General features: G+C 41.2%; 1 protein-coding gene across 2 annotated transcripts in view; it reads left to right on the forward strand.

The window, feature by feature from the left end:
* Window positions 1-23,623, forward strand: part of SHISAL1 (shisa like 1) — a 120,885-nt gene that overhangs the window by 87,652 nt on the left and 9,610 nt on the right. Inside the window, exon 4 of one of the 2 annotated variants that reach the window (XM_075210262.1) lies at window positions 8,045-8,336. In XM_075210262.1, the coding sequence (XP_075066363.1) occupies window positions 8,045-8,336 (292 nt within the window). Of the gene's footprint in view, window positions 1-8,044; window positions 8,337-23,623 lie in introns of those variants that run through there. The other variant, XM_075210263.1, reaches the window with a different exon arrangement.

Below are 23,623 nucleotides of genomic sequence, written 5' to 3' on the forward strand. Positions count from 1 at the left end.
ATTCCATACTTGCCAACTTATAACAAGTATGATCTGGGAGCTGCAGAGGGAAGGTGGGCGTGCAGGGGGCAGAGCTCTGAAAATCGTTTCATTTTGGCCCCGCCTTCGTGATGGGCCAAACGCCGCGATTCCCGGTGAATCGCAGCGATTTGGACCAAATTCTGCCCGATGCGGGAGATTGCTATTCTCTCCCAGGAGTCCGTGAAACTCACCCGAAATGTGGGAGTCTCCTGGACATTCCGGGAGAGTTGGCAAGTATGGGCTATTCTCTTTTCTCCACATTTTTTGGCTTATATCAGCAGAGTTCCTGGTTCTCTTGCAGGTTGTCATATTCAGTGGACATCTATGTATGATTGATGAATACACCTTAAACTCCCGGAGAAATGTTCATAAAGCAGTTAAACAAATTATCTATGCAACAGACCCTGTCACATAGTTCCCCTCTAAACCCCTAATAGATCATTGCTGATTTACATCAGTACAGGCAGCATGGCTAAGACAATATTGAATACATGTCAGTGCACTGTTCCCCCTGTTCTCTGCAGTGATGAGCGCTGTGTGCCGTCCTATCAGCTGAGAACGCGTTTTCTATGAGAGACAGATGTTATTTACAAGCAGCAGATGGGGAAGCTACAGGCTGGGGGATTAATAAGTTGTCGTAGATTGTATTCATTGAGAATAGATGTTTGTTTTAGCTGTAGTTTTAATTGGCGGTTTTCACGTTGAATGTGACCGTGAACGACAAAATAAATTGCTGTGCCACCATCATAATTCTAAATGTAAGACTACAGTACTGAAGTAATTATTAACAGAACTTAACGAGTTTAACAACATCAGTAACCAAAGCTGCAAAATGCAATTGTTTAAACGACACAACATTGTGGTATCAACCGGATTTTAATGGCTACAGTGCAGTTTTACGGGACTTTTTATAGTTTTCACTAGCCCGTATTCACTAATAAATCTTGGTTGGTAACTTTATGCCAAGTTCCCATCTGACTGCATCAGATAAATGTAGATTAATTAAAACTGCTGATTAAAAAGTTATATGTACCTCCCAATTGTCTGGAATTAGGTAATTTGGACCTTGAAAGAGGCGGGGTTTACTAAACATGGGCGTGGTTTCACACAAAAGAGGGCGTTTCTGGCTGGAACGAGCACTGTTTGGCCAGGGCTGTTTTCACCCCAACAGTTAGATTTATCAAACCTTTCAAAAAGGAAAATATAATTTATTTAGTGCATTCTAGATAAATGATAGCTAGAGACTGATTGGTTGCTATGGGCAACATCACACTTTTTCTTGTTAGATGATTTGATAAATCTACCCCTAAATGTTGGAAGTTATGTTATATTACATTAAGTAGGAAGTAGACATCACTGCATCCTGGTAGAGCAAACCAGTAGCCCTGGCTAGGCTCTTTTCAGTGGCTTCACTTTAATAATGTATTCCCTTTACTTAACTGCCGGTCACGTCAGAAGCACAAGGCTATTGCGAGTGCATAAAAGCCTGTGTATTGAGCATGTGACTCTATATGGGGGGGGTGATGGAATGTCACAGGTAGAGAATACCACAATTTTTTATAAACAGTTCCGTGAATTTTGCGCCTTGTTCACCATTTGGCCGTGAAATTTCACATAATATACTGGCAGAATTTGGCCTTAAACGTTCCCAGTCCTGCCACAAACACCACACAGCGGAATAAATTGACAGAGGTCACCCCAGCTCTATTCATAGACTACAAATTACACAAGATGTGGATTTAAATGGCATTCCACAGACAGCATTTCAAAGCATCAATTCCACAAAGTTATTTTTTTTTTTTAAATAGCAAGTTAAGTAGCTTTTAAGCATAGTAATTTTTCTCAGCTATCCTCCTACAATTCATGATCTCCTTTCCAAAAACTCTCTGTTTGGCAAACAAAAATGGCTGCCAGACACAGACACAGTCAGTCTGCTACAAAGAAACAGGCTCTCAGCATGTCATGTGATGGCAGAGGGGGGAGAAGGATGATGTCACAGTGCAGACAGAGCTCAGAGGGATGTTCCAAAGCCTCCCTGCTCACTACATCATGTGCCATGTGACTGTGGTTGCCATGGTAGTACAGCATCATTAATCTTTAATAGCAGTCTGAAGAAAAAACAAGGGAGATGGTAAATACCAACATTCCTATTATAAACCCCTAGATTTCAAGGTAGGCACTCCCTTCCTCCCCTCCCTCCATTACTGAGCCACCAGCTGTCTCCTCTTCCTCCACTGCCCGTCACTTCGCAATTCACTTCCTGCTCAGGTTGGGATGGACCATCAGAGTTCCCTTTCTGTCTGAGCAGAGAGCACTTGCAGTGCTGTGGTTACACAGCAGGGGGCACCCTCTTTTTTTCTGATGCTGCAGAGGGGAGCAGGACCCTAGTGGAGCATGGGTAGGACCATGGATGCAAGCAGTAAGATCTCAGCCAAACCTCACTTGTAGAAAAGATCACACACATCTGCTACGACCACAGACCCTGAAAAGCTTCATTGCCCATCTGCATCTTGAACTAAGTATTTAACTAGTTTTCCATTTGACAGTCCTGGTTCTGACACTTTCATAAAGTGTAGTATTTATTATTCATATGAATAAACCACTTTCCTCTGGTTTGGCGGAGCTAAACTGTGTGCAACGATCTACCCCTTCCTCACCTCTATAAATCTTAGTATATGAGGATATATGATCCACTCTCACAGTTTTCCTTTATTCTATGTGGTTGGAAATGTCGGTGCTAGAATTTATAATTACTAGATATGTGTTTATATTTCATAACCAGAGCTTGTCCATATCATGGGTGACTTTAGGAGAGAATTGTTAGGTTTGCAAGGAGATAATTGTGCAATTGAATGTAGCACAATTGTATGTATTTTTTATTTATTGCAAAAAAACAAGTAATATAAAAAATGAACAATTACATTTTCACAATGAAACAAATATATATTAATGTCATTTAAACAATTATGTGAATGTCACGATAGCGGAAAAAAAGGATTTTGCAGGTATTAAAAAGATTAGGGATAACAAACGGTGTGAATGCAGCACTTTTTAAACAGTATTGGATATATGTTTTACTATATTATTAAAGAATCAGTAAACTGTACATTAATTATTTTTATTACATCACCCCATTATAATTTGCCTCCATCTGGCCCCATTGCCCAAGTTGTACAGGGCTTCAATCAAAAGCCCTGCTGAGGAAACACTGATACCGCTTAGTAACAAAGTTCCCAGTTTCAGTTTGGGACACCCATCTCTCTGTTTTTGGGTCTCGGCCTTTTTGGCTAAGATCAATTGAACTTCTATCCTAGGAGGGTATGGCGAGGCCCTCCCAAAATAGACCACGGGATGCCCTTTTGGGCTCCGAACCCCAAGATCTAGGAGAGGGTATATGGCCATAAGATTCTCGCCCTGCTGAAACGGCTTACTGGATGGGTGCAGAAGATTCCAGGGCCCTGGGGAAAGTTTCAACGGAATCCAGCGCAAAAGAGACCCATACTAAAGGGGTCTTATGGTTCTGGGGGTCAGGGATAGAGGGGCCCTTTCTGTTTAGAGGAGGGCCTTTAATTGCGGCACCCCTGTGCACTTTTTGGGCCTGATTCATTAATGAACGCAAAGCCAAAAAAGGAGTAAATTTGCACCTTGACAAAACCATGTTACATTGGAGGGGGAGGTAAAATTAGAATGTGATTAGGCAGATTTATAATTGGGATAGGGCATGTCCTAGATCAACTTCAAATTTCAGTAAAAATAAAGCTATCAAGTATTTGTGCTTTACATGAAAAAGTATCCAGTATTTAACTTATGTGCAAAATAATGAACCAATTTGCACCCCTTGCATTGTAACATGGTTTGTCTAAGAGCAAATTTACTCCTTATTTTTGCTTTAATCTGACTCTTTTTGTTTTCAATTTGTTTGGTGGTTTCATTTTTTGGCGCTGAAGAAAACACCGTCTCGGACTTTCACTAAGAAATAAATATCTCTTTTGTTCCTTAAACCAGGCCAGGGTCTTGTGGCCATCCAATAGATCCAGGACTGGGAGGGGGGGGTGCAATCACAGTGCTGCAGGACGTCTCTGCTGCAACCTTGTATAAGTATAATGATGGCTTAAAAACTACAAGAGGAGCAGACAAGTCACCAGAGCAGAAGAACAATACATGCCTTTTTTGCTATTGGATAACTATCATCATCATTTATTTATATAGCGCCACTAATTCTGCAGCGCTGTACAGAGAACTTGTTCACATCAGTCCCTGCCCCATTGGAGCTTACAGTCTAAATTCCCTAATATACACACACACACACACAGAGACTAGGGTCAATTTTTTTGATTGCAGCCAATTAACTTACCAGTATGTTTTTGGAGTGAGGGAGGAAACTGGAGCACCTGGAGGAAACCCACACAAACTCCACACAGATAAGGCCATGGTTGGGAATTGAACTCATGACCCCAGTGCTGTGAGGCAGATGTGCTAACCACTAGGCCACTGTGCTGCCCTATGTTTCCCAAATCAAAGAAAGTGATGTAAGAAAAACTATTTCCACCTCACACCTCATTAATACAAAATAAAAGATTCAGACAAATTATTTGACAAAAAATATTATTTGACCGATGTCTTGATTTAATTGATGGTACAATACACAGGAAGTTCACATTAAGCCATGTTTCTAAACAATTAGAGATTTTGTATTATAGAAGAAAGGATTATTTACTAATATCGCTCACAAGTATCTCATTGTTCTATTTGTAGATTTGAAAGTTTGTATATTAGCCAAATAGTTAGGAAAAAAGGGATCAACTGGATCAAGCATCACTTTTTGACTACAAATATAAATATAATCCATTTATTAATATATAAATACAATAGGTAAGAACGGTATTTGTTTTCAGTTTTCGTTTTTTCCATTTTTAACAGATCATGACTGATATTTTGAAAATAATTTTCTACTTTTCGAGTGATAACAACATGATGATGCTACACACGTTGTTTTATTCCCATTTGAGATGAGTCAAAGTTTTTCCTTGTAACAATTTTTTTATATATTTTTTTTTAAATGAGTTTTATACTGTTGTTGACAAACAATGAAAACGGATTATTTATATTATGGTTTGATGATAATAGGATTAAGTAGGTTTATCCTCAGGTGGTGATTAATTAATGAATGAACTTGACAGCTCTCTGTCGAATGAAGTTTAAATACCAACTTCAGAAAGTCAAATTTTATGCCTGTGATTGAGGAGAATTGGCGACACATGAACATACAGTAAGCTCGCTGTGGATACAGTATTTGAATTTATTGGTCTGATTAAGTATTTGGCACCACCAAATTAAACAGCTAAACGTTAAGAACAGCAGCAGACAAGTGAATTTCACCTCCAATTGGGAGGATTATCTGGTCCGACTAATACTGTCAAAAATTCGGATGCAAACTTTATCAACTGAAAGTGCTATCTATAATCTTGAGGTCTGCCTCTTTATTTACATTGGAACGTTTTTTTGTTACTAAGGAAGAGAGTCTTTTTAATGCTATGTATGAGATGTACTGTACACCATACCCGCCAACTCTCCCGGAAAGTCCGGGAGACTCCCGAAATTCGGGTCAGTCTCCCGGGCTCCCGGGGGAGCTGGCATTTCTCCCGGATCCAAGATTTCACAGAGAGCGATTCTTGGTGAACAACGCCATTTTGGAGGGCGGGAGGGGGCGGTGCGAGGCTAATCGCGTCATTTTAGCCCCGCCCCCGTGAACCCGTACTGTATGTCGTGGGGGGCGGGGCCAAAATGACGTGATTTGCCTCACCCTGCCCCCTCCCGCTCTCCAGTCACACCCCCAACTCCCAGAAGCAAGTTTCCGGGAGTTGGCAAGTATGCTGTACACGTAACAAACATATACATACTATCATCAGCTGGGACTGTTGCCCATATTATAACTATTATATAATCCACATGAATTGCATATTGTGTCCTATAATTTTTTTTATATGGTTATATTTATCGTATGGCGAATGATGGATAAACTCTTACACATCTTAGCCCATAACTTTGACTCTAATTTCAAATATATATTTGTGAAATCTTTAGTGACATTACTAACGCTGTTTACATATTTTTATTTTTAAGTTGTAGGAGCGCTCCTAATAGAATCTGTAATCTCTCTAAATGTATAGCTCTAGATGGTTCTGTTTTGTGTTAATTCTAAGGGTCAATTTTGCGAATACAACGTTTATCCTACATTCTGATCATGTAACATATACGTTCTCTAGCAGTGTCCATCCAGCAGACTCTCCATCTTCAGGGGTCCGTATGCAGACCTCTGTCGACAGCAGGCTCCATTGGCTCCTTACAAACATGACATCATCATCATCACCATTTATTTATATAGCGCCACTAATCCCGCAGTGCTGTACAGAGAACTCATTCACATCAGTCCCTGCCCCATTGGGGCTTACAGTCTAAAGTTTCTAACACACAGACAGACAGACAGACAGAGAGAGACTAGGGTCAATTTGATAGCAGCCAATTAACCTACTAGTATGTTTTTTGGAGTGTGGGAGGAAACCGGAGCACCTGGAGGAAACCCACGCAAACATGGGGAGAACATACAAACTCCACACAGATAAGACCATGGTTGGGAACCAAACTCATGACCCCAGCGCTGCGAGACAGAAGCGCCAACCACTGAGCCACCGTGCTGCCCATAACATCATCCGATTTGAAAAGGAAACAGTAGAGGAAAATCCCCCAGCACACTGCTATAAACTAGTAAAAGAGCCGCTTTTCTACTTGTACGTAAAAATCCAGGGGGTAAATGTATCATACCCCGGTTTTTTCATCTCGCGGGAGATCGGCTTCTTAGCAGCTAAAATTTAAAGGGGCGATGGTTTGTAAAGGCAAGTTTGCCTTTACAAGCCATTACCCCTTAAAATATTAGCTGCAAAGACACCGATCTCCCGCAAGATGAAAAAAACTGGGTATGATACATTTACCCCCAGAATTCTCAGCTACACACATTTGCAAATGCATGATAAGCCGCCAGCCACGTCAAGACGCTTCTGTTACTAAGGTGGTCCTAACTCTAAACAATGGAAGTCCCTATTTTTGTATCATACATATATGTGTTTTTAAAATGAGAGCTAACTTACACATTAGGCCCTTAATACCAATTGAGCATTGTTTAAATGCCACAGGCTAACTGAGTATTGTTGATGACCATGTGCATGCCTTTATGGCCGCAGTCTATCCATCTTCTAACGGTTCCATCCAGCAGACGTCATCTCAGGTTGGTTCCTTGGACATGATAAGAGTTCAGTGTGATCTGATGGCCTCCCCAGTCACCAAATTTCAATCCAATAGATCACCTTTGGGATTTGGTGGTATGGTAGATTATAACATGAATGCTCAGTCAGCAGCCACTGCATAATGTTATCATGTCACCATGGACCAGAATCTCTAAGCAATGCTTTGAGCATTTTGCTGAATCCATGCCACAAAAAATTCAGGCTCTTCCTGGGGCAAAGGGGGTTCCTACCTAGTACTAGAAAAGAGTATCTAGTGGTCACTGAGTGTATTTCGCATGTATTACACAGTGTGTCAGTAATACTTGATTGTCCTATTGTCAGTAAAAAATATTTCAAGATTTGGCAGCCCTTTTATACCATGTACAAATAATAACATGTGTTTTGTTCCTAATCCATATAGTGGAAAGTTACACACCTCATGGTCTCCACAGACCTTCCATAAATACTGATTTTATGAGCTATGAAAGTAATGACTCCTTTGGAGCTTCTGCTGGTGCTGTCTGTTAAGAAGGAACATTTTTTTTCCCCTGTGAGGATAAAATGGTTTATGATTCACTTCCACATGTGCGAAACAAGTCCTGATGTCAGTGCTCTAGAATCGGAACTCTCCCACCTAAATCGGAACAGTCGGGAGCTATGTTGTGTTAAAATGCTTATTGGTACATTGATGTTTGTGATACTTTTCATTCTTTCCTGCATTTATCTTATTTTATTTTCCACAGCAACTACAGCGCACTGGTTGGAGTCTGGGTGTATGGATTTTTTGTGGTGCTCCTGCTGGTTCTGGATCTGATGTATTATTCAGCAATGAACTATGACATCTGCAAGATGTATCTCGCGAGGTGGGGTATCCAGGCAAAATGGATGCGGCAAGGACAGAGGCAGTGGGATAAGGCGGCGCAGGAGCCCTGCCAATCACAGACTCAGGCTCAGATGTCACATGCTGTACACACTTTAAAAGGAGATACTGTTAGTCCAACACTGATGTCCTTTCAGACTTCTACCGCCTGGTAAGATGATGAATATATTTGCTGTCTTTGTCAAAATATCTTCTGTGGTGCTCCAACTTGAATCATTTTTAGACATTACATGATTTCCTTTAGGTAAGTACGGTCCATTCATCTATGGCCCTATGAAATGATTGTTTATGCAAGTTTACTGTAGGTATCTCCCAAAAGAATAATTGTAGGCCGTTGGGTCTTCGTGTCATATTCTCTTATGTCCAGAATAGGCCAGGAGACTTGAGCGGGTGTCACAAGAGAGGTTTTTCGGCTGTGTCGTTTCCGCCAGGAAAGGAGGGGTTCCTCTTGGTTTTCTTTTAAAGAAGCTTTCCTATCGAAATGTAGGGGTTTTATTATGTGTCAGTCAAGGAGATGTCCGGGTTTTAAAAAGTGGCAAGCAATGTTTACAGCAAAGAGGAAAACAGCCAAAGCAAATAAGTGATTCATGGAAGCCTGTTATTTCTCCTGCACCTGTCACATGAGCAATTCAACTGCTGTTCAGAACCTGCAGAGAGTTTCAGACAGCATTTAATACTACAAGCATAACCACAAACCCATAATCCCTTTCACGCAGACAGGGAGCAATTTCAGACTGATTCAGAAGTACGGATTTTTCCCTGGCTGTTCTCATGCGTGAAAACTGCTTGTGTGACACCAGCCTCAAGCAGACCAGAAATGTCGAGTAGTTACTGATTGTTAAATACCAAAAAAAAGGATAAAATAAGAAATAATCCCGATGCTACATTTAATATAATAATAATATAGCGAATCACAATGCTACATTTAATTAATACAATAATAATATAGAAAATCACACACTACCTACTGTAAATCATTGTAATATTAGAACTTCATTAAAAGTTTGACGCTGCAAGACACAAACCTCTAAGGTGAAGTCTTATAGCTGTCGTATTTAGAGGAGGTGGTGCGTTACTCCTTATAATAAATCAATAATCAATACTGAAACAATGACATCAGAACTCACTGTTTATATAGATATTATTTACAGGGATCTATACATCTATGAATAGCAATTGCATATAATATTAACAATAGTATGTTGCCCTCATTAAAGGACACTTTGGAAATAGTGGCTTCAATAAAATCTATTAGACCCAGACGTACATACTTGCCAGTACAACATCTGAGCTTTAATTTAAATTTTACATTGTTCTTTTTTACATTGTGTGCTCACATGTGGAATAATTCTGTTTAGTTTGGTTGGTAACAGACACAATTTTGCAGCCTTAGAATTGTCTTGCCGGTTGTCAGCCACTTCCCTTTAAACTTCATTCTGTGTTACCTTCTCTACAACTGTCCAAGAAGGCTATTGGCTCCTTGGCAGTGATGTCACAGGGGAGAAGTAGATGCTGTTTGGTGTTACTGTTATGCATGGAATGTATGATGGTAGATGTAGTTTCCCTGATCGCAATCATGGTGACACAATCATAGCACACAGATCTATAATGTCACTGCCGACAACACTACCCCAATTATATAATTATGTAAAGTCAGAAGCCTGCCTGTAAAACAAAACCTCACAAATGTACCGATGTAGATGCAACAGTCCCAGTTTGAGGGGACTGTACAGCTGTCCCAAGTATCAGGACTTTTTTTCCATGATTCCAAGATAGCTGGGAGATATGTGCAGCTGATAGATGCAACTTCAATGCCACACATAGTAGCATTGAAGGGGTGTTTTTAGGGGAGGGAAATGGGGGTCTTTTCCCACACTGCTCTTGGCATTCCACCTGTTCAAATGTTGAACAGTGCTCCTCGCAGTGACTGTAGGAGGAGACACCTCAGGTCAGTGTGTATCAGTGAGCAGCAGCAGCAAGACAGTACCTACTTCTCTTTTGGCTTTCAGAACGTTGCCTTCGAAGGGGAGGTGGGCGTGTGATGACGGAGGGGGCAAGGCTCGAAGAATCATTTTGGCCCCACCCCCAGGGACGCAATGACGCAAATGTAAAATGACACAATTCCACAAGAATTGCATCATGGAGGTTCCAAATCCTGCCCACTTCATTAGGAAGCAGGCAGATGATGCGGGAGAATGCCCTGCTCTCCTGGGAGTCCGGGAGACCTACCCAAATTTCGGAAGGATTGGCAAGTATTGCATTTTCACTGGTGCTGTGCATGGCAGAGCAACCGTGGGTAGGTGCCCGCTCAACGGAGGTGTTTGGAGTGGAGGGGAGGAGAGTTTACAGGGCAGCCTAGCGCTTTAAACGTGCTAGGCCCCACCCCCGACGTGAAGTGGCAATGTTCCCTGTCCCGACGCAGGATTCCCAAATGTTGATAGATATGTTCATATAATTATTATAATCATATTCTTCATTTCCATCATATTCATCATTTATGAAGTATATTGGATGCAAGAATGGGGGAGTTAAAACAGAGGGATGAGGTGTTATGTACTGGCTCAATAAAAAACTTGTTGGTCATCAAATACAGTGGTGTAGTGGTCAAAGTGGGAATGCAGTGGTGCAGTGGTCGAAATGGACATTTAGCAGTATGGAAAATTTAAGTTAATGGAGAATTGATGGGTAAATTCATTGGAATTAATTAATGGCATTCACTTCAAAACATTTTCACAGCATTACAGTCAGCCAAGCATAAACCAAGAACACTGACAACCTGGCAGTAAGCTACAGAAAAGAGAATAGGGTTGTTTTTTTTTCCAGTCGGATTATGTTTAATGGCACCTTTTGAACTGTGCTGAACAAACGGGAACATTTTCTATACAGCTGCTGCTCTATAGTTTGTATTCTTGCATCTTGCTCCTTGCAGCGATGATAGCGGTGCTCTGACTATAATGCAAGAATATGAAAAGATTTCTGTGATTGTTGTGTTATGCTGTATAGTTAACACGTCCATAAAGAGAGGTGTAAAAACATGACCTCGAGTAAACTGAATTCTTTGCGAGAACACGTTTTTTCAACATCTCTTCAATTATTAGATTACAACAATGAGCATTCTGTAACTTTGCCACTTAAAAGCTAATGGAGATATAAAGAACGAAAGAATCCCTGTTGCCTACATACAAGGGATTCCGCCAGTTTGAGAGCAGGACCAGTGGTCATTCAAATGGAGGCAAACAGCCAGCCTAGGCCATATATACCTGCCATTCACCAATTTCCCAGTGCTTCGGTCACAATATGTACAGTGGCGGAAGTGGGCGGGTGAATTCCACATTCTTTCTTGCAATCCTGCTGCAAACTTAACAGAGACCAACTCCCTAGCCAACAGCGAGCTTGTTCAGCATTGGTCACCCTGCATAATGAACAATTCAGGCTTAAATACTTTATACTCCTCCCCTAGCTTGATGGACATGTGACACTTTCAGCTAGTCTTTATAGAGGAGGTCTCTTCAGGTGCTCTGTTTGATTAGTCCTACTGTTAACTGTGGAAAAAGATGCCTCCATCTTGTTTTTCAACCGTTCTCAGATATATTACACATATTTACTAACTGAGAAGTACTAGGAAAATGGCATCCCAAGGAGTATGTTCAGCTTTAGGAAAAACTGGTAAGGGTCCCTGGGGTGTAAGTGGAGAGAGAAGGGCGGGCTCCATTTACAAGGACCAGTCTGAGTCTTCTATTCTGCTTGTCTGACAGCAGACTGAGTGAGGGTTGCACCTGTAAGGTGTGTTTTAAAAGGATGTCAGTTTAGTCAGTCTGAGTCTCTTCTCTGCCTGGGGAAAGGGAATACAGAGTTTCTATGAGAGATATTCTGATATCTATCATGAGCAAAACTTTATTTGCTAGAACTTCTTACGTTTTTGATAGTCAGGAACGACATGTGTTTATTTATTTTTTCTGCTTAATAAAACTCGCTGTCACTTGGGTGACTTCACTGCTGTATGCTACAATCTACCCCAGGAGATGGCACCTGTTCCCCTGACCCGGTTAGAATATGGTGGAGAATGTGAGCGTGAGATCTGCACATATTTAGAGCAGCAGCAGCCTTGAGAAACTTGCAGGAGGCAGGACTGCGTGTGCATGAAAAATTGAAAGTGACAGACACTGGAGAAAGACTTGCATTTAAAGGTCTGTGCATGTTTTGTGCATAACAACAACTAAAAACTGGTTTGTTTGTGCACAGCAGGAGTGGGAAGTGGAGAACCACGTGGATGTGAGTGACAAATCAGGCTACGAAGTAATCTTTATACTGAGTGCTTGCTGCATGCATGAAGATTAAAGAGCAGTTAAACTTTGCCAGTGTAAAGTGGATATTTCTGTGTTGGAGTAAATGTGTTTGCAAAACCATTCAGCAGCAGTTTTAAAAAAAACAATCTGCTCTGCAAATAAATCAATTGTTTTCATCGGTTTTGTTAATTGCTCTAAAGCAGATGCGTTCAGTAAGACTGGAAAATAAGGGGTTAAGAAAGAAACCCCCAAATATATATTTTTGCTGCAGAAAGAAAGTATGTGAATCTGCAACACGCAAGTTGGGTGTGGCCTGGTCCTGTGCAAAGTTAAGGAGCACGGAGAGTTAAAAAGATAAACTTACTGTGACACATGTTATGTATTGTAGTGACACTAAGACAAGTGAAATTGTTAATTTTATAAAGAAAGTGCTTTATCTATATGAAGGTAAAGTTGGCTGCTTTTCAAGCTACATTAAGCCGAAGATTATTAACGTGTTCAAACCAGATAGATTGCATACAGTTGTATCAAAGTCTCAATATGGAAGGGACAAAGGCAGTGACTTGGAGAACATCAGTACTGTGATGGAGTGTGACTCTTTACAATATGCTGAGATGAAAAATGATGTTTATGAGAGAGAGCCAGATACCCATTTATCTGGATTTGGAAACAAGGCTGTGTTACAGTGACGTAACATAGAGGACGCAGTTAAAGCCATGCGAGAAGCTATCAGAGTGCGGCAGGAAGCTACCATGGTGCAACAGTTAGCTTTTTTAGGAGTTCTGAAGACAACAGCACCAAAACCTATGAAGCTCTCTGTAAAATGATGAGCTCTGTTCAAGAGGGAGCACTCGATGGGGTATATTTACTAAACTGCGGGTTTGAAAAAGTGGAGATGTTGCTTTAGGCAGCCAATCAGATTCAAGCTATCATTTTGTAGAATGTACTAAATAAATGATAGCTAGAATCTGATTAGTTGCTATAGGCAACATCTCCACTTCTTCAAACCTGCAGTTTAGTAAATATACCCCAATGTCTCTTTCAGTGAGGAATGAAAGGTTCAGGAGCAAGTCATAGAAATGACCAGATTTGTGAGACAAGAAAAAGAAGTTGCCGAAACAAGATAAGAACTTGCGCATTGGGAGAGACACAAACGAGCGACAAGATTGAATACAGATTGTGAAAACATTCAGGTAACTGCAAAAACAATGGCCCAACAGAAAGAGAAACTGTTTCATGACCTACAACAACATAAAGCTAAGATACGGTAACTAGAAACAAATATATTGCCATTCATCATCATCATCTATTTATTTGTATAGCGGCACTAATTCCGCAGCGCTGTACAGAGAACTCGCTCACATCAGTCCCTGCCCCATTGGAGCTTACAGTCTAAATCCCCTAACATACACACACAGACCGGGAGAGACTAAGGGCAATTTAGTAGCAACCAATTAACCTACCAGTATGTTTTTGGAGTGTGGGAGGAAACCAGAGCACCCGGTGGAAACACACGCAAACACGGGGAGAACATACAAACTCCACACAGATAAGGCAGTGATCGGGAATCAAACTCATGACCCCAGTGCTGTGAGGCAGAAGTGCTAACCACTGAGCCACCGTGCTTCCCAATTGCAATAATCTAACCCTGAACTCAGGAAAAAAGTGGGATACTGCAGGCGGAAAATGAGTTGCTTGAGGAAGACGACTGAAGAGACTGAAAAATTAAATACTGATATTGTAAGGGCAAACGCAGCCCAGATTACAAGTCAAAGTCAATGTCGAAGTGCAAGAGAAGAAGTAGCAACACTGTAGACTGAAAAGAAAAATATCCAGAAAGAACTTGATGCCAAAGTCGCAGATATACAGTAGAAAATTTAGACCATAACCCAGGTTAAAAATATTGGAATACAAGACTCAGGGCTAGATTTACTAAGCTGCGGGTTTGAAAAAGTGGGGATGTTGCCTATAGCAACCAATCAGATTTTAGCTTTCATTTATTTAGTACCTTCTATAAAATGACAACTAGAATCTGATTGGTTGCTATAGGCAACATCCCCACTTTTTCAAACCCACAGCTTAGTAAATCTAGCCCTCAGTATGAAGAGTTAAAGATTCAGCATGATAAGCTGGGTGCTGAGACCTTCTCAGCCCAGACAGCACAGCCAGAAGAACGAGCTCCTCGAGAAGAAGTACAAGAGTTAAGAGGTCCTCGTGTCCAGGTTGAAGCAAAGATATCAGCACTGGAAAAGCCAACAGAAGTTTATAAATGGAAAAGAAAATGATGTTAAGTCTCAACCGGAACAAACCTCACAAATTCTGTTGTAGTTGTCAAAAGTTCAAAAAGACCTTCAGTACAACACTAAGGGTTAGATTTACTAAGCTGCGGGTTTGAAAAAGTGGGGATGTTGCCTATAGCAACCAATCACATTCTAGCTTTCATTTATTTAGTACTTTCTACAAAATGACAGCTAGAATCTGATTGGTTGCTGTAGGGAACATCCCCACTTTTTCAAACCCACAGCTTAGTAAATCTAGCCCTAAATCTGTTCAAGACAGACTAAAGAGGTTCTGTCTGAAAACATTAGCAAAATACAAATCGTTGACTCGGAGAGGTGTGACCATGACTTTAAAGCACATTCCACTTGGATTTGATAAAAAGAAAATAAACTAAGGGATCTAAAACTATCCAATATTTTACCAGAGGTAGCAGAGGAACTGATGAGTACACTCACCAGCCCCTAGCTCAGCAACGGCGATCTCCAGAGGATTCTGGTGAGACTGTTCCAGGGGAAAAGGGTGCTGGGCGGTGGAATGAGCTGAAATGTTCCGAGACTGTAGGTTCAGAACCTGGAGATTGGCCAGTTATTCCAAGAAGGTTCCGACCTCGTATGAGCTGTGATAAATATGTGATCAGATGTTTTAGTTGTGATGACTTAGGCCATATTGCGGCTTTAAATCTATGTGATGTGATAATGATTATGTCAATCGCAGAGTATCTTTATTTGCCCAGTTAGCCTAGATTCTGGTAGTATGGTTTCTCTTGTTAAAACCAAGTTGGTGAACCTCTTAAAACGTCAAGGGACAACTGTTGGGGTATCCTGTATACATGGTGATACTCAACATTATGTTACCACTGAAGTGAGCATAGACACACAGTGTGGTCACGCGGTACTCACTATGGGATCAGTTCCTGGTTTGGGGTTTGATGTTATATTGGGGAGAGATTTTTCCCACTTCTGAAAGCTGTGGGACAGCCAGTTGATTGCAAAAGTAAATAACCCAGACCCACTTGATGATACTGATTCAGGGGCAGTGGCAGTGTTCCTCTTTCTTTTTTTCCAACAATAGTTTTTATTAGAAGTTTTTCAATTGGGTGTACAGAAAGCAAAAATGAAAATAAGGATTTGAGGAGGGGGAAGGGGGGAGTACAAGGGAAGGGGTAAGGGTACGGTACACGCATATCATAACAGACATTACAGGGAGGTCAGACAAATCAGGGAGTGTTCCTTTGTCAAGCGTGATTGGAGAGTCATAAAATGACACGAGCAGCATTGGAGAGCAGGACGACGTACCTCCAACTGCAGTAGGAAATGTTGTTGAACCTGTTGACCTCATGTCTGATTGTGTAGTGGAGAAATATATTTTTGCCTCAGAATAGTTAAAGACCCTACTCTGGTAATGGCTAGAGAGATTGTAAAAGTGGTTAATGGAAACCTAATGAAGTCTGATAGCAGGTTGACGTACCCTTACACGTCAATAAGTCAAGGGTTGCTGTATCCCCCATACACCCTCCGTTCGACCACACATACACACCCACACAATACACGCTCGCACAGACACCCTCAAACACTATATATATATATATATCTTTATATATATATATATATCTTTATATATATATATCTTTGAGAGGAGTTTGTTGGTAGTTATGAATAAGTTATTAAATGGTCAGAACACATATTGATGCTGATTGGTGCTTGATCTTTGTATTGAACATTGAAAGCCACAAGGATTCTGTGTACTTTTTGTACTATAACAACAGTGCATATGATCTAAGACAGACGTGGGCAACTTTATGGTCGTCAGCCGCGTTGGAACTACAAGTGTTTGAAGTTGGCGTTTCACAGCAGTTGGAGAACCATAAGTTGTCTAAGATGGATCTAAGGCCTCTCTCAAACTTACTTATTGGAAAGGAGTATTTAAAATGCAGTAAACATGAGCTGAAGAACATTGTAGGCCCTCAAAGTCCATCGAGATAGGATCGCTCGTCATGTGCTTAGATTCATAGGCGCCCCTTGGAGTTAGACCACACCCCATCGAGAAGTGGTCACGCCCCATCATAAGGTTGTCACGCTCCCTATCCCGATGCGGAATACCCAATTGTTGGTAGGTATGACAACCAGTTTCAGGCAGCTTAAACCACGTCACTGTTTATCGATGCCCTCTTCACCAATTTCCCTCTTTGTCACCTAACACCGCTAGATTTACTGATAAGATCAACAGGGGCGTCAACTTTCACATTAATTTATTCACTTGTGTATAGTCTTCTTGTGACTATTACTATATATGTTTTTCAGTTTCCTCCTGTGTTTTTTAATCTTGCCATTCGTTATACCATCATGCAGATTTGTTTTCTTTGCTGCTTTGGTTTACTACACGGCGCTGTTGCACTCTCTGCATTGCATACACATGTGTCTCGAGAGCAGATTTCACAGACCGGGCGCATCCCATCTGACAGGCCCTGTGAAGCGGGTCAGGCGGGACTTAATGATGCCACGTACATCATGGACCCCGCCCACACACATGCCGCCTCCTCCTTTCTGTGTGTTTAATTATTTAAATGTTCTTCATCTGACCCTCCACCCCTGCGGCTACTGACCTCGGAGACCAAGTGACAGAGGAGGCATTGGTCATTCTGTGTGGTCATGTGATCATACGCATCACTATGCTTCTTGCACTATCGCTGTCACTGAGGAGCAGCAGCAGGTGATTGCTGGTAGGCTGAGAGAGGGGAACATGAATTACAGGTAGGACAAGGCCTAAAATAAATGACAACTGAGAGGGCTGTGGGGGAGAAAATAATTGAAACAAAGGTTGGTGTGTCTGGGGGCCCTGACCTGCTTGTATAGTAGGATGAGCCACCAACCTGATGTGAACACGCCTCCTTCACTGGCTATGGTAGGGTCCCCAAGAAGTTGCTATAATGGGTCAAAAAAACTCTTGACGGCCCTGGCCATGATGCCGTCAGTGTCTTGGCACATTCCATGTTATGCCACACTCCCCCTGGAGGTAGGTTAGGGGGTGTCGGCTGGAGCATGGCCTAGGTTGCCCAGTACCCTAGCACCAGCCCTGTGTGCAGAGGCCTATTTACACGTAAACCCCACAGAGCTGATAAAAGTCCAGGGCAGAGGTAGGTACCTGTGAAAAAAGCACCCACTCCAATGTGAAAGTGGCTATACCAGGGCCGTAATTAGGACCAAGCAATAGTGGACGACCACTCAGGCTAAAGGGGGGCGCAGTTTATGAATATTTTAGGTTCACTTGGTTAAATTTCGAGGGCTAGGGGGGGGGTGGGCGGCATTTTTGTTCCTTGCCCCAGGCGCTAAAATTTGAAGCTATGGCTCTGGACTATACACAGAGATACAGACACATTTTACAAACACATTTTAATGTAATCCAAACCTTAGGCCACACGAATGGCAAATATTTGGTAACCCTGTAGGTGTCTGAGGTCGCAGAATAAACGACAGGGTGTATATTGTGGGTGTGAATTAATGTAGTGAAAGTAGCTATAGTAATAATCACAAAATAGGCTTATTTTTAAAACTGACACAGTGCAAAACTGCAATGAAATTGGTGTTGGTACTATTTTGTCACAGACCCCTGGCAGCAAAAAGGTTAATACATATATGCTGTTCTGCCTTTGGATAAATGGGTAAACGACAAACCATCTACAATGGCCTCTGTCTTAACTCTGCTAAAGAAAGTGACAGCTGTCAATCAAATGATTCTCCAGGTTAGCTGGAAGTCCTTTTCATTTTAAATTGTTCTGTGATGCTATAGATACAGGTTTTATTCACTAGACGACAATCAACTGGGATTTGTAGTGACATCCAGCTGAGTGTATTGACATTACTGCATGAAGAAGGACAGGAGATGATTGTTGTATAAAGTGAGTCACACACATAGCTTCTAGTCTAATGGGACATTGCACACAGTGTTATCTTCATAGCACGTTTTAAAAGAAGGCAATATAGGTCATTTGCAAACCCCAAAAATGTGGCCCGGCCATGCTTCTTATTGTTGGCCAAGTACAGAAATCTCTTTGTTACATTAATTTGAAACACAGACAATTATTCCAGATGCACCACAGTCAGATTCTGCTCTTATAAAATAGATTTTGTGGCACAAAATAAATCCTTTTTCATCTCAAAATCAATTTTGCATGCTAAAGAATCAATTCTGTGCCACAAAATCAGCTTATGAGTTACACAGTTAATTTCTAATAATAATTATTGGTTTTGTACCAGAAAATGTATATTGTGTGTTACAAACTTGATTTTGTATTGCTGTAATAATTTAGTATGGCACAATGGTATGGTTTATAAAACAATGCATTTTTACTAAAATTACATTTTTAATTTTTAGCAGAAAATAAACAATTAAAAACTCACATTGAAGGAGAAGAGAGGGGACAGGTAACTTTGCAAAACCCATAATAAATTATCACCAAATGCTGTTTAGGGTTACTTTATATTATAGCATACTATATTATTCAGATTGAGTAAATTACATATACAAACCAGTTAAAATATTTTATTGTAAGCAGGCCCAAATTTGATGAAATGCCACATAGGTCTACAGGGGCAAACACAGGATTTGCAGCAGGGGGTTTCCACACCACGTCGCCAGTGGGTGTGATTAGCATGTATGGGGGCGTGGCTATAATTTTAGAGAGTGCTTGGTTGCTCTCCAACTCTCCCTATCCCCATAATATACATGGGCAATGCTGCGTGCACTACTGTTAGGTGCACGCAGCTCTCTCTTTTCTAGCAGAGCCGTGTGAAGTGGGAGCAGGGTCCAGCCACAGTGCCCCAGGCTTGGAGGGGGGTTTACAGGCACTAGGAACTCCCCCGTCGGTTCGCCTATGGTCTATATTGTTAATAATTTTACTAGCCTGCCTTCTTACCTACAGTATGCCTGTATTTCTTTCTATTATTTTATACAGGTTGTACACACAGTCGGCACTACCGTTAGGTATCTCATAGCTCATTTAGGGGTATATTAACTTAACTGTGGGATTGAGAAAGTAGAGATATTGCCTATAGCAACCAATCAGATTCTAGTTATCATTTATTTAGAACATTCTACAAAATGACAGATAGAATCTGATTGGTTGCTATAGGCAAAATCTCCACTTTTTTTAAACCCGCAGTTTAGTAAATATACCCCATAGTGTTTTAATTTTAACTAGTCATTGTATAGATGTTAAGACAATCACTTGCTGGCAACTACAACTGTCCTTCACCATTTACATTAACTGTACTAATATGAATCTGCAAGCTCCACCCCTACGGCGTCTTATTGGTGGAGTCCCCGGAGTTCCACTAAAGGGAGGAGAGCAGCTCAGAGGAAAAGTAAGGATTAGCGGGAATGTACATATGAAATGCACAGACAAAAAAAGCCAACGCAACATCAATGGGTATGTGGCTTTCGGGATGGAAGCTGTGCAATGATTCTCAAATGCTGTTGGAAGATGTCCACTATTACCTCTGTTTGTAGTCATCTTCTAACCACAGAAAAAAGCCCCAGTGGCACCAGATATAACGGGCCTGTCATTAAGGAGAGCAAAGCAGAAAAAAGCACTTTGCACCTTGGTAAAACCATGTTGCATTGGAGGGGGGAGGTAAATTTAAAATGTAGGGGCAGATTTATAGTTGGGGTAGGGCATGTCCTATATCAACTTTAAATTTGAGTGTAAAAATAAAGCATACTTGCCAACTCTTCCTGAATGTCAGGGAGACTCCCTGAACTAGGGGTGATCTCCCTCACTCCCTGAAGAGTCTGGCATTCTCCCTGATGCTGAGCTAGTACAAGACGTGGGGGTAAATGTATCATAGTCCGGTTTTTGCATCCCGCGCGAGATGACAGCTAAAATTTAAAGCGGCGCTGCCTTGTAAAGGCAAGTTTCCCTTTACAAGGCAGCGCCGCTTTAAATTTTAGCTGTCATCTTGCCGATCTCGCGCAGGATGCAAAAACCGGACTATGATACATTTACCCCGTGGTTGGCTTCGCCATCTGTGGCATGATGACACAGTTCAGAAATTGTGTCCTATGTCCATGTATTTATGCCTATGCAGGTGGCCATTTTCATGGAGACCAAGATTTAATCAAAGACTGACAGGTCAGACAACATCACTTCAGTAATGGAGACGGAAATGTAAAAGACACTTCAGTCTCTAGAGATTCATTAGCTGCCTTTCTTTAACGCATAGTTGCCTACTCTGCTGGAATGTTTGGGAGATTTCTGGGAGACCTCCCGGGAGACCAGGGCAACCTCCCGCTTTTCGCCCCCGCAATAGATAAGTGTGGGGGGCGGGGCTTAATGACGCAAATATTGTGTCTTCTTAGCCCCTTGCTGTAATTGGCCAAAATTGTGACAATTGTTTAGGGGACGGGGCCAAAATGATGCGATTTGTAAAGCCCTGCCCTGCATGCCCACCTCCCCTGGGATCTCCTTGCAGCCAATGAGGAAAAGTATGAAATAAAGCTATCAAGTATTTGTCTGCTACATGACAAAACAGACAGTATTTTCCTTATGTGTAAAATAATAAACTGATTTGTACCCCTTGGATTGTAACATGGTTTGTCCAGGATCCAATCTACTCCTTTGTTTTGCTTTGTTCTCCTTAATGACTCAGGCCCAACATGTCTAATAGCGCCGTATTCAGCAGTCATAATTTTCATTCCATTTCGGAGTTCTGGGGAGATGAAGGAGGGTGTTAATGATTTTTTGGGTGAATAATGGATTATATGCAAGAACTTGTGTAAGGAAATCTTCAAGGGAGGAAACCTATTTGATCTGCAATAATTAAACTTGGAAGGAAGTCGAGGGAGCCGCCGAGGAATTATCTAGGGCATGTTTTTATTCTTTAGGAAAAAAATGGAAAATGACTGTTTCACAAATCCTATGTATAGAGCAGAAACTAGCATCTAGTCCTCATAATACAAAATAATAAATTTAATCCTATTGAACGCCAAACGTCTGATAATCTACCTCTGCACATTCACCTTCTATCCCATATATAATAAAGATAACTATTTAATACCTGAAATAAGACAGGGACACAGTTTTCAATTTTTGGCCAGTTTTAATTGTATAGGTGATGGTAGCGAAGAAAGCAATGGAACAAATAACCAGCTAATACCGTACAACCAAACATAGGCCCATAATCCCATGCTCTAGCTTATGACATCAGAGAGACTACACCCCTTCTGGCCTCAAAGGGCACACGCTCGCTGAAACCATAACCAGGGCCTTTGCAGAAATAACTCTAAGAGAGACATAGATCAAGGGTAGAGGAATCCCAAACGTAAGCTCTTGCTCCATTTATTAGCCTCTGACTGCGCTGGTTTCCTGCCGACTACGCCATGTCCGAATAGCGATAAAACAATACCAGCACCGCACATAAGTAACAGACATATCAACTCTTACTGGCTCCTCACTGGTCCCAGTATAATTGACATAAGTCTCTAAGACTCCTGTCCATTATATCAAAATACTAAAAAGGGACATACATCATTTTAAAGGAAGACTCCCCCAAACCTTCATTTACCACTTTTATTAAATATAAAAGAAAATCTTGGTACTTGATCCAACGTAGGCCAATGGGAAATCAAATCTTCTTTTCTTCTTTCTCCGTTCTTAATCCATCCTAGGCTAATGGGAAATAAAACATCTTCTTTACTTCTTTCAAGAAGGTATTCAAAACTGTTCCCTGTGACGTGGATCCCGGTTGTTGTTAAAGTAGTGGTTATTAGAGAACTTTATACTTTAATTTTTTTCATTAATAAAGATGCAAACTGTAGTGGATTAAAACTTCATTATTCCAAGGGTAAAGCATCCTCAGATGGCGTAAACAGAACAGGGATTTTGGAAGTACAACTACCACCGCAACACTTGATAAAATTGCTTTTGTATGGGGGAAGACTAGCCCCATCAGTAAGCCAGTTTGTAGGGAGAAACAAAACCTTTGCCCCTAGGTCTCTTTATTTGAGGTTAATACGAGTGTTTTTGGCTTTACTCTAGTCATGATTCCTGCTAAGAATTCTGACATTATATTAAGGGAGGAGACTCTTACTTAGCCCAAAAAAGAATATTTAATGAGTACAGAGACAATAGACAGGTCCTTTTATGTTACAAAAATGTAAATAGAATAGGAAAATAATAGACAAATATTTCACCACCTAGATAAAATATTACATAATGCAAACTAAGCCAATGATTTCAAGGAGTTTCTATTCACTTTTAAAATCAATTTAGCCATAATGATTTACATAGCTGTAGCCAAATGTAACATTACTTCAAGTGTTCCTTAATTATGTTGGGTTTTTTTCTTTTGCATATGTTGGTTTAAGTGAAAAGTAATCCTTAATGTACTATTTCCATTATGTTTATATCTGTATTATGCATGTTTGCAGACAAAATATACTCCCAAAATTACAGCGAAGCTGTCTTCCTCTGCCAAGTTGTAGGGAAGTGAATTTGCCTGCACACAATGAAGGCAGAGGTTAGAATCATCTCACTAGACCAGTGTTGGCTAACCTGTGACACTCCAGGTGTTGTGAAACTACAAGTCCCAGCATACCCTTCCAGCAATAAGCTGCTATATATTGGCAAAGCATGCTGGGACTTGTAGTTTTACATAGGGGTGAGCGCACTCGGATTTATGAAATCCGAGCCCACCCGAACGTTGCGGATCCGAGTCGGATCCGAGACAGATCCGGGTATTGGCGCCAAATTCAAATGTGAAACTGAGGCTCTGACTCATAATCCCGTTGTCGGATCTCGCGATACTCGGATCCTATAAATTCCCCGCTAGTCGCCGCCATCTTCACTCGGGCATTGATCAGGGTAGAGGGAGGGTGTGTTA

This window comes from Mixophyes fleayi, chromosome 4 (genome assembly GCF_038048845.1).
Source record: "Mixophyes fleayi isolate aMixFle1 chromosome 4, aMixFle1.hap1, whole genome shotgun sequence".
Classification (NCBI taxonomy): domain Eukaryota; kingdom Metazoa; phylum Chordata; class Amphibia; order Anura; family Limnodynastidae; genus Mixophyes; species Mixophyes fleayi.